At 45.8% G+C, this 12397-nt stretch overlaps 1 protein-coding gene across 1 annotated transcript in view; it reads left to right on the top strand.

The window, feature by feature from the left end:
* The window catches only part of LOC311108596 (midasin-like), a 54670-nt gene extending 44780 nt beyond the window's left edge, over positions 1 to 9890 (top strand). Inside the window, exons 80-101 of the mRNA XM_084151253.1 lie at positions 142 to 279; positions 592 to 773; positions 1028 to 1189; positions 1419 to 1556; positions 1773 to 1911; positions 2172 to 2353; positions 2507 to 2641; positions 2836 to 2980; positions 3158 to 3453; positions 4488 to 4640; positions 4731 to 4832; positions 4961 to 5159; positions 5301 to 5468; positions 5571 to 5725; positions 5841 to 5930; positions 6306 to 6421; positions 6619 to 6793; positions 7019 to 7092; positions 7204 to 7318; positions 7490 to 7556; positions 8142 to 8284; positions 8508 to 9890. Of these exons, the coding sequence (XP_084007379.1) occupies positions 142 to 279; positions 592 to 773; positions 1028 to 1189; positions 1419 to 1556; positions 1773 to 1911; positions 2172 to 2353; positions 2507 to 2641; positions 2836 to 2980; positions 3158 to 3453; positions 4488 to 4640; positions 4731 to 4832; positions 4961 to 5159; positions 5301 to 5468; positions 5571 to 5725; positions 5841 to 5930; positions 6306 to 6421; positions 6619 to 6793; positions 7019 to 7092; positions 7204 to 7318; positions 7490 to 7556; positions 8142 to 8284; positions 8508 to 8693 (3260 nt within the window). The 3' untranslated portion in view covers positions 8694 to 9890. The remainder of the gene's footprint in view (positions 1 to 141; positions 280 to 591; positions 774 to 1027; positions 1190 to 1418; positions 1557 to 1772; positions 1912 to 2171; positions 2354 to 2506; positions 2642 to 2835; positions 2981 to 3157; positions 3454 to 4487; positions 4641 to 4730; positions 4833 to 4960; positions 5160 to 5300; positions 5469 to 5570; positions 5726 to 5840; positions 5931 to 6305; positions 6422 to 6618; positions 6794 to 7018; positions 7093 to 7203; positions 7319 to 7489; positions 7557 to 8141; positions 8285 to 8507) is intronic.
* The last annotated feature ends 2507 nt before the right edge of the window (positions 9891 to 12397 follow it).

The raw sequence follows: 12397 nt of genomic DNA, 5'->3' as shown, positions 1-12397 counted from the left end.
ATTACATTGGTAAAATACTTTTCCCTCCACCTCTTTCATTTTACATTTTTTACATTTGAGTCTTGAGACATATTTTAGCAGATGCTCTTATCCAGAGCGACTTACAGTTAGTGAGTGCACACATTTTCAAACTTTCCCCAGGTTACCAGCAAACATTCCACTCCGAGTTCTCTGCTGAGCTGGAGAAGGCCATCAACACTGTGCTGGTTGCCGTGCAGACCCTGGTGAAGAGGAGGGAGGGGGAACAGCCGAGAGAACAGCAGACAGACACCAAGAAAGGTGAGGAGTCACGCCTGCTGTCTGCCTCCAATAACACACCTGGGTCGTGTTCACTAGGCACCAAGTGGATAAAAACAGACTGAAACTGGGAGGGACTTTCTGAACTTGTCCATAAAGAAACACTTGTTTACTGCCTTGTGTGGTTATTGTTGGAGAAATGTAGGAGAACTAGCTGTCAAAAAAAGCTATCCCAAGAATGCCCGAGTAAGACTGGGCCAAGATGTGTTAACATGATCAATCCTAGCGTTCTGTGTGTCTTGACCATTGATGGGGAATGGTGATGTAATTTCCTGTTGTATCTGCCTGTTCCAGAAGGTGAGGAGGAGGAGCCCCAGGAGGACCTGCTGAAGCCTGGTCACCTGAGTCGTCTGCTGGAGGAGGAGTTAGGAGCAGAGGTGGCGTCTCTCTCCCTGGGGGAGGTCAGCGATACACTGGAACAGCTACTGGAGAGACTCAGAGTACACCGAGACTCCTGTCCACCTCAGCAGCTCCAGGTACAGTAGTCACACAGCATATACTGGAGCCCATACCACCCTCTAGTGGAGTGGAGATACACGACCACCACTGAAACGCCTTGGAACTCGACGATTTTGCCTGTAATGTCAAGGAGTTCATCATTCTTTCTGCTGAGTTTTTCTGAACAATGATGTCCTGTTGTTTTAGATTGCTTTATCATGACCTCATGATATTCATAATATTTCACCAGTGACCCTCTGTTTTCCTCCTTTGTCCTGTGTGTTGTGTTTAGGAGCTGAGTGAGGCGTGCAGGCTGCTGGTGCGCCTGGACCCCATGCTGGGGCTGTACTCTGAGCTGGTACGCTACTACCTGGCCGTGTCCCTGGGAGCCCACAGGAGCACTGGGAAACTGCTCTCTGTCCTGGCCGGCATCTTCACTGAGTTAGCCCAGAAGGTACTGTATGTAACCCCTCTACTGGGATCTGTTTTCTAACACGAGCTCAATTGCATGTTGAAAAAAACAATTTTGTCTGAACAAAAGTTAAGTAGTGAAAAATCTTAGAACAACCTGTAGTTTCAGTAGCTCTTTATTTTTACTGTTTGGGTAAGTCACCTAAGCTGCAGTGGTGCTACAGTACAGCCACTTTCATTCTTGCTGATTGTCTTATTGTCTTGTCCTGCAGGGCTTCTGCCTCCCCCAGGAGTTAATGGAGGGAGGGGACGGAGAGGGGGCCACAGAGTTCCACGACTACGAGGGCGGTGGCATCGGAGAGGGAGAGGGCACCAAAGACGTCAGCGACAAGATCGAGAACGAAGAACAGGTGATGCTTCCTACGAGAATTGCAATACAGTGCAAACACTATAAGATCTATGTTTTTTGGAGTGGCATTGCTCATGAAGGGGTGAATCCTAACTTCCACTTCAGTTGAATTTTCACTTGGTCTCCTACTGACATCAATGCATAACTAAGTAAACATTTGACTCAGTGAGAGTTAAAGTTATAACGTTTTGCAAAAATGTTACCGTTTCTGTCGTAGGTGGAGGACACGTTCCAGGAAGGCCAGGAGAAGAAAGAGGAGGAGCCTGACAAGAAGAACATTGACGAGGAGGACAACGCCATCGAGATGTCCGAGGACTTTGACGGCCAGATGCATGATGGAGACCAGCAAGAGCCAGGTGGGTGGACAGAGCTCTTAACACACAGCCTCATGGGAGTCTGATCGCACTCCTGGGTCATGTTCATTAGGCACCAAACAGAAGAAAATAGACAAACAGGGAGGGACTACCTGGAATTCGTCCAATAAGAAACACTCATTTTCATAAACACTCATTTTCATTGTCTGTTGCAAAACGTTTTAAACAGTTTTCCATTGCATGCCCTAATGAACCCGACCCTGGTCTCACATCTCAAAGCGCTATTGGTTGTGCCTTTTCAGGTGAGGATGACGAGGAGGAGTCTGACAAAGAGGAGGATGAAGATCTAGATAAGAAGATGGGCGACCTGGGTGAAGGCCAGACAGACACGCTGGATGAGAGGATGTGGGGTGATGATGATGAGGATGATGAAGAGGAGGAGGGCAGTGACAAGGAGGAGGAGTCAGGCCAAGGAATGGACCAGGTACGGAGAGGAAGGATCCGATAAAAGAGGGTTGAAATGTCTGACAGAAAGGGCAGTATCTGCTGCTCGCAAATAAAGATGTTTGGAGTAGAACCCAGTCAGCAGATACTGTATTTGTTGTTCACTAATGATGCTCTTTTGTGGTTTCTTCAGGGGGAGTCAGAACTGGTAGCCAAGGATGACAACCTGGATGCAGCAGACCCCAACAAAGACAACAAGAACAAAGATGACAAAGACCAAGAGTTGGACGAGGAGGAAAAGGAGAAGATCCACGAACAAGGGGACGAGGTAAGCTTTCACTGAAAATATGTGTGTATATATATACTTTACTGAACGTATCAATGTTGCATCACACAGATTATCCCTGGTTTTGCAAGGAGCTTTTTTTCTGCACTGAATTTGACTTAACACATCTCAGGCTGTAGTTGGGTGTGTTTTAGCAGGAGTGCTAGATAGTGTCTGATTGAGTATCTGTGTTCCAGCGGGAGTTTGATGAGAACGAGGTGGACCCGTACCACGGGAAGCAGGAGAAGAAGCCTGACCCGGAGGCCATGGACCTGCCTGATGAACTCAACCTGGACCAAGAGGAGGACCAGGCCGGGGACGAGGGGGAGGGAGAGGGAGACGGTGAGGCCTCTGGGGTCATTGGGGGTCAATTGTATATCTGGAAGAGGATTCTAATGTGTCCTTTTGTCCTGTTATCTTGTTGCTGAATAAAATAAACTATTAAAGAAAAGGGTGTAGAGGAACCGGTGGAGACACCAGAGAACCAGTGTGTGACAATTGAGTTTCTTTCTCCACCAGAGGAAAACCCGTTCGACATTGACGAGAAGCCAATGGAGCTGGATGAGAAGGAGGAAGCAGAGAAAGAGGGAGAGGAGGAGGGAGGAGCGGAGGAGATGGCTGAGGATCAGACAGACAAACAAGGAGAGGAAGAAGACCAGGAACCCAAGACTGAGGAGGAAGAGGGAGGAGGAGGAGGAGAACAAACAGAGGAGGTCAAAGAGGAGGCAGAGAAAGAGGATGATGAGGACAAGGAACAAGAGGCAGGGAAAGAGGAGGGCGTGGCCATCCCTGCAAACGAAGGCCAGAAACCAAAGGTAGTTTGACTTCTCTCCTCTTGCATTTTGCATCATCATGATGATATGACCGGTGACATTTTGCTTCTTGAAAGTCCAATATCTTGAAAACTTGACTGGTGACATGCAAATCATTTTGGGTCTATTGAAAGAAAAATACCAAAATATCGTTTTTTGTTTAACTTTAAAGCTTAGACACACTGGTAGGATTGTCAAACGTTTGCCTGCCGACAGTACTTAGCCCCTCTGAACAGAGTTTCGACAGTCAATATTTTTTGTGTTCACACAGCAAAGACCTTGGACGTCGTCAGCCACTCAGCCTTGTTAAAATACTCCAAACCAAAAGGTGGCAGTTGCGTTGTTTGGCAATGCATATCTGTGCGTGTTGCTTATGGTCTAGATTTCAAGAATCCGCGCTAATGTTGCTATTTTGTGGAAAACCCTTGTTGATACTTGCTAGATAACTACTTAGCAAGATGACGAAGAACCAATTTAAGTCACTCTCCATTATCCCATACTGTCAGTGCCAGCCCATAGCCAAATGTTTAGCTAGCTATTGTTAGCATATTCGCTAGCTAGCGCAACATATCTAGCTAGCTAAGGACACTGCACTAACTCGGCAGCTAACACAGGCAGCTGTTTAATGGAAACTAGCTAATCCATTGTGATTTAAATATAATATCAATACTAGCTACAGTGGTTAGCTAGCTTGGAGGAAGTATTTAGTGTTGAGTGCATTGTGTCTGTGCACTTAGCTAGCTACCATCCCATAGCCGACATTGCATGTGAAGTGTGACTGGCTCAACACTTTTTTGTGTTGCCTCTTGCTCTCTGATTGTCTCAAAGTCAAGTTGTTGGCCACTGACGAGCATTGCGATTCTACAAGTAGAATTGGTAGGTTCGTCGCTACCGGTTTGGCATGCTGCAGGTACTGCTTTTGTTCTAGCAAGAGAAGGAACGGCCTCCCACTGTGAAAAGTACCTATCCCATATGTACCTAGAACAGATTGCTTTGCTAGTTGAGTGTTTAACACCTTTCTTCTTCATTGCCCACAGGAGGAGGAAGAGGAGGGTGGGGATGAGGAGCAGCCAGAATCGGCAGAGAGGAAGGAGCACAACACCGACGGTCAGACAGGAGAGGAGAACGTCCAGAGTGAGACCGCTGTGGAGCTGGCAGGGGAAGCATCCGAGAGAGACCAAGCTAAAGAGGTAGAAACACACACCCCACCCATTTACAGCCAATGTAAATGTGTTATTTGGCAGGCACACATTGACCCTCTTGTATTGTTTGTTGTCCAGGAGCATGGTAGTGGAGCGGCTGATGCCAGCCAGTCGGAGGGACACGAGTCCAAACTAATGGCAAGGATGTCCTCTCAGAAACCAAGCCAGAGCAAGACACAGGTACGTCTAGTCTACAAAATCTCTACAGTGTGTTTTTGAGTTGATGTTTTCTAGTGAATCCAATGTTTGTGTTTTAAGATGAGCTATATATTTCTAAATGTGTTGTTATTCTGACCTGGCTGTTCCAGAGCTTCAAAAGGAAGCCGGGGCAGGCTGACAATGAGCGTTCGACGGGCGACTACAACGAGCGCATCAACAAGCGTCTGCGCACGGTGGAGAGCACTACGGAGAAGACACTGGAGAACAACCAGACTCAGGCCCAGCTGGAGTCAGACCTGTACGAGCACATCAAACAGGGAGAGACGGCCTACGACACACAGACATACGGTCAGGCACCAATCACACCACAGAGCAGATATGCCACACCAGTTCATCCCCCTAAGAAGATAATAGTCCAAGATAAGAAGCCTTCCTTCTAAGCTCTTATAAGTGCCCTTTCACTGAGCCTCTTGTCTCTGCTGTTGACAGATGTTGCCAGTGCAGACCAGCAGAAACCAGACGGAGCCCCACAAGAGGAGGACCAAGAGGATGAGGACATTGCAATGGATACAGAGGAGCAGGAAGAGAACCTGCAGGCTGTTGAAGCCCAGGAGTTGAAGCCAGAGCAGCTGGACTCGACCAGAGCGTCACAGAAAGGTGCTCTATCCATCTCCTCATCTCACTTACACCTGTGTGTGTGTCTGTGTTTGTGTGTTTGCCTGTTTTTTTTGTGTCTTACTGTGTCATTTCCCCCGTTAGGTCTGGAGAGTGGAGAGCTGGAGGCTCTGAGGCAGCGTGAGGAAGACGAGGAGAGGCCAAAGGACAGACAGGGTCACAGTGACGAGGAGCGCCCAGAGAGGAGCACAGAGTCTACCATCCACACTGTCCCAGAGCTGCTAATGGACACACTGCAGGTACCAGAGATCTGATCAAAGACCTGCTTAGGGCTCTAGTATTAAAGAAAAAAAAAACAGTCAGAAAGCACTGTAGAATCTGTATAAGATTAGCTGAATGTGTGTGTCCGTCCAGAACCCAGTCCGCGACCCAGAGGAGCTGAGGAGGGAGATGGAGCTGCAGCTGGAGGCCTGGATGAAACAGGCCCCTGGAGATCAGGAGGAGGTACCAACACTTTGGATGTCCTGCTACATTAATAATACCGGACACTATTTACCCTGTCATGCACTATTCCCATTACCTACCTTTAGAAGTTCAGATCTATGTGTGTAACTCCTGCTATTATCTTAGACCGCTGCTCCCGAGTGGTGCAGCGGTCTAAGGCACTGCATCTCAGTGCTTGAGGCGTCACTACAGACCCCCTGGTTCGATTCCAGGCTGTATCACAACCAGCCGTGATTGGGAGTCCCATAGGGCGGTGCACAATTTGGCCCAGCGTTGTCCGGGTTTGGCCGGTGTAGGCCATCATTGTAAATAAGAATTTGTTCTTAACTGACTTGCCTAGTTAAATAAAGGTAAAAAATAAATCTTTCCCTATAGGAGAGTGCAGCGGCAGCCATGTGGCACCAGTACCAGACGTTGACTTCGGCCCTGTCCCAGCAGCTGTGTGAGCAGCTCCGCCTCATCCTAGAGCCCACGCAGGCAGCCAAGCTCAAGTGAGTACCTACCGCAACCCCTAAAAGATCATTCATGGAGCATTGGTCAGCCATCAGACAAAACTCAGACCAGAGCAGGAACAGGCTTTTGTAACCTTTTCTATTAATGAATTTATTTTTCATTTTAAAGATCTTTCTTTTTAATTTCACAACAAATATTAGCTCATCTCTTATTCTGTTTTCTCTCTGTGTCACAGAGGAGACTTCCGCACGGGAAAGCGTCTGAACATGCGGAAGGTGATCCCCTACATCGCCAGTCAGTTCCGTAAAGACAAGATCTGGCTGAGGCGGACCAAACCCAGCAAGAGAGAGTATCAGATCTGTCTGGCCGTTGACGACTCCTCCAGCATGGTGGACAACCACTCCAAACAGGTAGGTCGCTTCACGGAGGGATGAGTGGAGACAACCTTGCAATCAGTGTTGCAGGAACAGTGTATGAGTCCCGAATGGCACGCTATTCCCTTTATAGTGCACTAGTTTTGACCAGGGCTCAGAGGTCTCTGGTCAAAAGTAGTGCTCTATATAGGGAATAGGGTGTCATAAGGGTAACAGACAATGTCTCATTAATGTCTCACCTCTGTCTCCTGTGCCTCATAGCTGGCCTTTGAATCCCTGTCTGTGATCGTCAACGCTCTCACTCTCCTGGAGGTGGGGCAGGTGTCTGTGTGCAGGTGAGAGGAGCAGTCACTTAAAATAAATGAATATTGATGTCCAGGTGTTTCTCTTCCCCGGACAGTGAGATAACAACATGATGTGTGAAATGTTTTGGTTTTCCCCCTCAGCTTTGGAGAGACAGTGCAGCTGCTCCACCCGTTCCAACAACAGTTTAACGATCATTCAGGTGCTAGGATACTGAGGCTCTGTCAGTTCCAACAGAAAAAGACCAGGATAGCCCAGGTGGGAATACCTTTCCTTCTTCCTTCATTTTTACACTCTTTTTAGTTTTGATGATTTGAACCCCTTTCATTACTGTGATATTGTTCAACAGATCTTCCCCCAAAATACCTTTTGAGACAGATTTTTTTTCTTCTGAGACTGACACCCACATTGTGCTCATGTATCCTTTAGTTCCTGGAGACCTCAGCCAACATGTTTGTAGCAGCCAAGCAGCATAGCCTTGGATCCATGAACACAGGTACTGTACAGGGTGGTGCAGCATCTTCCCTACTACACAATAAGAATGTTTACTATAAGCGAGAATGTCCTCCCCTTGTCCCTTCTTCATTTGCTAATGTATTCAGGTCATTTTAGATGCCTCTATTCCTTACAGTAATGAGTTGAGACATATTCAAGAATGTCAGCTGATTATATCGTCCTCTGAGCCTATGGGGTCCATGCCCTGGTAGTATCTGATGTCAAACAAACAAGCCCTGAGTGGAGCACTGGGTGGGTTGGGAGCAGAGCCCCAGTTCTGTTAGTCAAAGGCAGAGTATTGTTCCTGCTACAGTGCCCCTGGTGAAGCTAACATATCCTCTGTGGAGCCGCGGTGAGGATCACAGTGCAGAGCTGGTATCAGAGCTCTCACTGCTCTCCCTCTGCAGCCCAGAGGACTGGAACCTGTAAGCAGACACCCAGGGCCATTGTGGTGCCAGTGGAAACTGACTACCTCCCTCTCGTCCTGTGCTCTCTCTTTCTCCCTCCCATCTCCCTCTCCCATCTCTCTCGCCCTCCCTCCCTCTTTCTCTCCCTGCCTCCCCCCCCCCCCCCCCCCCCCCAACAGAGACGGCCCAGCTGCTGCTCATCGTATCGGACGGCAGGGGGCTCTTCCTGGAGGGGAAGGAGAGGGTGACGGCTGCCGTGCAGGCGGCTCGCAGCGCCAACGTCTTCGTCATCTTCGTGGTGCTTGACAACCCCAACTCCAGGGTAAAGGGTTTAGATGGAATCCATCCAAGTTAGGACTGTGCATAGTAAATGCAAAGTTCTACTGTAATGTACATGATATAGTCCAATATAATTGTTCTCCTTTTCTTAGTGCATGTGTTTCTGTGGATGATCAAATCACTATGAGATATGATATTCATATTGAAATATCCTGGAAATATTCCACAATATTCCTTTTGACATTTCCTCTGTCATTTTTCTACAGGACTCCATCCTGGACATCAAGGTGCCAATCTTCAAAGGTCCAGGAGAGATGCCTGAGATCCGCTCCTACATGGAGGAGTTTCCCTTCCCCTTCTATGTGATCTTGAGGGACGTCAACGCCTTGCCAGAGACCCTGAGCGACGCACTGAGGCAGTGGTTCGAACTCGTCACGGCAACCGACCAGTAGGCCAATGAGAAGAAACCATCTCAGAGGGCAGCAACCAACCGCACAACCCACTCTGCTGCTAGCCTCTCAACAACACACAGACTCAAAAACAGGACTCACAGAGAAAGACGGACTTGCCACTGTATATGTGCCTTTTTTCTTGTTTTTCCTCTAATTTTAGTAGACTGTAGAGTTTGATAGCGACCTCTGCTGTTTAGTCCTTGTCTTCAGGCCAGGGGGATTCTGGAAGTTCTTTCCTAATGTAATAAGCATTGCTTTATCTTGCACGTCTATAACAAATGTTAGAAAACGAACAAAATGTGATTCCCTTCCGTGTGAACAAGAGATACCTCTTTCCCTGTGTACTATACCCCCTTCATGTTGTATGGATGTTTTCAGTGTAACATGCTCATCAAGTCATTCTGCTTTCATGTAAACACATCAACTGATAATGTATGGAGCTGACAGTGTTGTGATGTTTTGTAAAACATATCATGGCAAAAGAAAAGCATGCTGATATGTGCTTGATCCATTTAAAAAGTAATCCCAGAATTGTGCCTTGAATTTTTTTTCTGCATCTCACTTTACACTATGTGCTTAAAACAATTCATCCATTGTTTACTTGGAAATTATAATTCTGCTTCTGTTTCTCTTTTTCTCTCTCTCTCAAAAACTAGGTCAATGTTTTTGGAAAATTCAGTTCTTATGCACTTTGAAGCACAAGGACTGCTAATAACAATTTTGATAAATGCTCCAATTGGTTCCATTTCTCTGGTCTTAGGCTATGTTTAGACAGGCAGCCGAATTCTGATCTTTTGACCAATCAGATCAGCTCTGAAAAATATCTGATGTCAAAAGATGTGATGTGATTGGTCAAAAGACCAATTTGGAAAAAATATCAGAATTGTGCTACCTGTCTAAATGCAGCCTAAGAGACATATCACAACTACATCTGTTTTACACCTAGACTGTACTGTAGATAAGGTTCATTCACTGACACAAAGACATCATTAGAAAATGCCATTGCTGTGGCATTAGGAAAACAGTGGTTGATGATTGTGCATTGAAATGTTTATCGCCAAGGTGTTTTGTAATGTGGAAATAACTATAAGCAAACAAATTATATTCATGGAAGTTGTTCATACCATCTATCAATCACATATGACATGATACATTGTATGATGATATGGTTAGGGTTAATAAACTTTATAAACTGTTTTGAGCACATTGTTTTATGATGTATTTGGGATCTTTAGTTTATGGCCCCTAAAGAAATTAGGATTTTCCATAAGTACTCCACCCCACAAGAGGGCGACATTGATCTTGTTGATCATCAATGTTGAACAAAGATCGACCAGACAGTGGATCAGCTGTAGAGCTGCCTCTACAACCATGTATGCTACAGTCAACATCATGGCTAGCTCAACGTTACCTGCGGCAGCATTTACATTAAAACCGGTAATACAAGTATATGTCGGTATTATGAGCAGTAAACCATGGGGTTAGTGTAGTGCCAACTAGATATCATGCTTACCTTGGGAAATAACCATGGCAGCATGAGATAGCTAGCTAACATTAAATGTCATGAACAGTCAAAATCATGTTTTTCATGAAATTGGGTAATATTTGGATTAAACCAGATTAAAGTATGATGATGACCTCTGTGGTCCTCTGTAGCTCAGCTGGTAGAGCACGGCGCTTGTAACGCCAAGGTAGTGGGTTCGATCCCCGGGACCACCCATACACAAAAATGTATGCACGCATGACTGTAAGTCGCTTTGGATAAAAGCGTCTGCTAAATGGCATATTATTATTATTATTATTATTATGACCAAATAATGATAAATGTCTGTTGCTTCTACATCGATAAAGTTTTATCATAAAGTTACTGGTCCCCTCCCCCATGTCAAACACTTGGATACAGCAGGATTATTAAGGCATCACCCTAACTCATTTTAATTCACCAATGGTAACGTGATATTCTCTTACCTAATTTAAATAAGTACTGTCTTATAACCAACATTGGAGAAGGCATGTTGTGTTTGCAGAGGGGCATGGTTTATATATACTGAACAAAAATATAAACGCAACATGCAACAATTTAAAAGATTTTACTGAGTTACAGTTCATAGAAGGGAATCAGTCAATTGAAATGAATGAATTAGGCCCTAATCTATGGACTTCACATGAGCCAGGCCCAGCCAATCAGAATGAGTTTTAACCCACAAAAGGGCTTTATTACAGACAGAAATACTCCTCAGACGATCCGGCAGGTGAAGAAGAGGTCCTGGGCTGGCGTGGTTACACGTGGTCTGCGGTTGTGAGGCTGGTTGGATGTACTGCCAAATTCTCTATAGCGACGTTGTTGGCAGTTTATGCTAGAGAAATTAACATTAAATTCAATGGCAACAGCTCTGTTGGACATTGCTGCAGACAGCATGCCAATTGCACGTTCCCTCAACTTGAGACATCTGTGGCATTGTGTTGTGTGACAAAACTGCACATTTTAGAGTGTCCTTTTATTGTCCCCAGCACAAGGTGCACCTGGGTAATGATCATGCTGTTTAATCAGTTTCTTGATATGCCACACCTGTCAGGTGGATGGATTATATTGGCAAAGGTGAAATGCTCACTAACAGGGATGTAAACAAATGTGTGCAAAACATTTGAGAGAAATAAGCTTTTTGTGCATATGGAACATTTCTGGAATCTTTTATTTCAGCTCATGAAAAACGGGACCAACACTTGACATGTTGCGTTTATATTTTAGCTCAGTATAGCTAGCTAGATAGCTACAGTCGTGGTCAAAGGTTTTGAGAATGACACAAGTATTGTTCTTCACAAAGTTCGCTGCTTCAGTGTTATGAGATATTTTTGTCAGATGTTACTATGGTATACTGAAGTATAATTACAAGCATTCCAAAAGTGTAAAAGGCTTTTATTGACAATTACATTAAGTTTATGCAAAGAGTCAATATTTGCAGTGTTGACCCTTCTTTTTCAAGACCTCTGCAATCCGCCCTGGCATGCTGTCAATTAACTTCTGGGCCACATCCCGACTGATGGCAGCCCATTCTTGCATTATCAATGCTTGGAGTTTGTCAGAATTTGTGGGGTTTTGTTTGTCCACCCGCCTCTTGAGGATCGACCACAAGTTCTCAATGGGATTTAGGTCTGGGGAGTTGCCTGGCCATGGACCCAAAATGTCGATTTTTTGTTCCCCGAGCCACTTAGTTATCACTTTTGCCTTATGGCAAGATACTCCATCATGCTGGAAAAGGCATTGGTCGTCACCAAACTGTTCTTGGACAGTTGGGAGAAGTTGCTCTAAGGAAGATGTGTTGGTACCATTCTTTATATTCATGGCTGTGTTCTTAGGCAAAAATGTGAGGGAGCCCACTCTCTTGGCTGAGAAGCAACCCCACACATGAATGGTCTCAGGATGCTTTACTGTTGGCATGACACAGGACTGATGGTAGCGCTTTCCGGATGCCCCAAACAATCGGAAAGGGGATTCATCAGAGAAAATGACTTTACCCCAGTCCTCAGCAGTCCAATCCCTGTACCTTTTGCAGAATATCAGTCTGTCCATGATGTTTTTCCTGGAGAGAAGTGGCTTATTTGCTGCCCTTCTTGACACCAGGCCATCCTCCAAAAGTCTTCGTCTCACTGTGCATGCAGATGCACTCACACCTGCCTGCTGCCATTCCTGAGCAAGCTCTGCA

This window comes from Coregonus lavaretus (assembly GCF_964263955.1).
Source record: "Coregonus lavaretus genome assembly, chromosome: 33".
NCBI classification, from domain to species: Eukaryota; Metazoa; Chordata; class Actinopteri; order Salmoniformes; family Salmonidae; genus Coregonus; species Coregonus lavaretus.
Note: the sequence above shows the minus strand (reverse complement) of the source record. Positions and strands in the feature narration are given on the sequence as shown.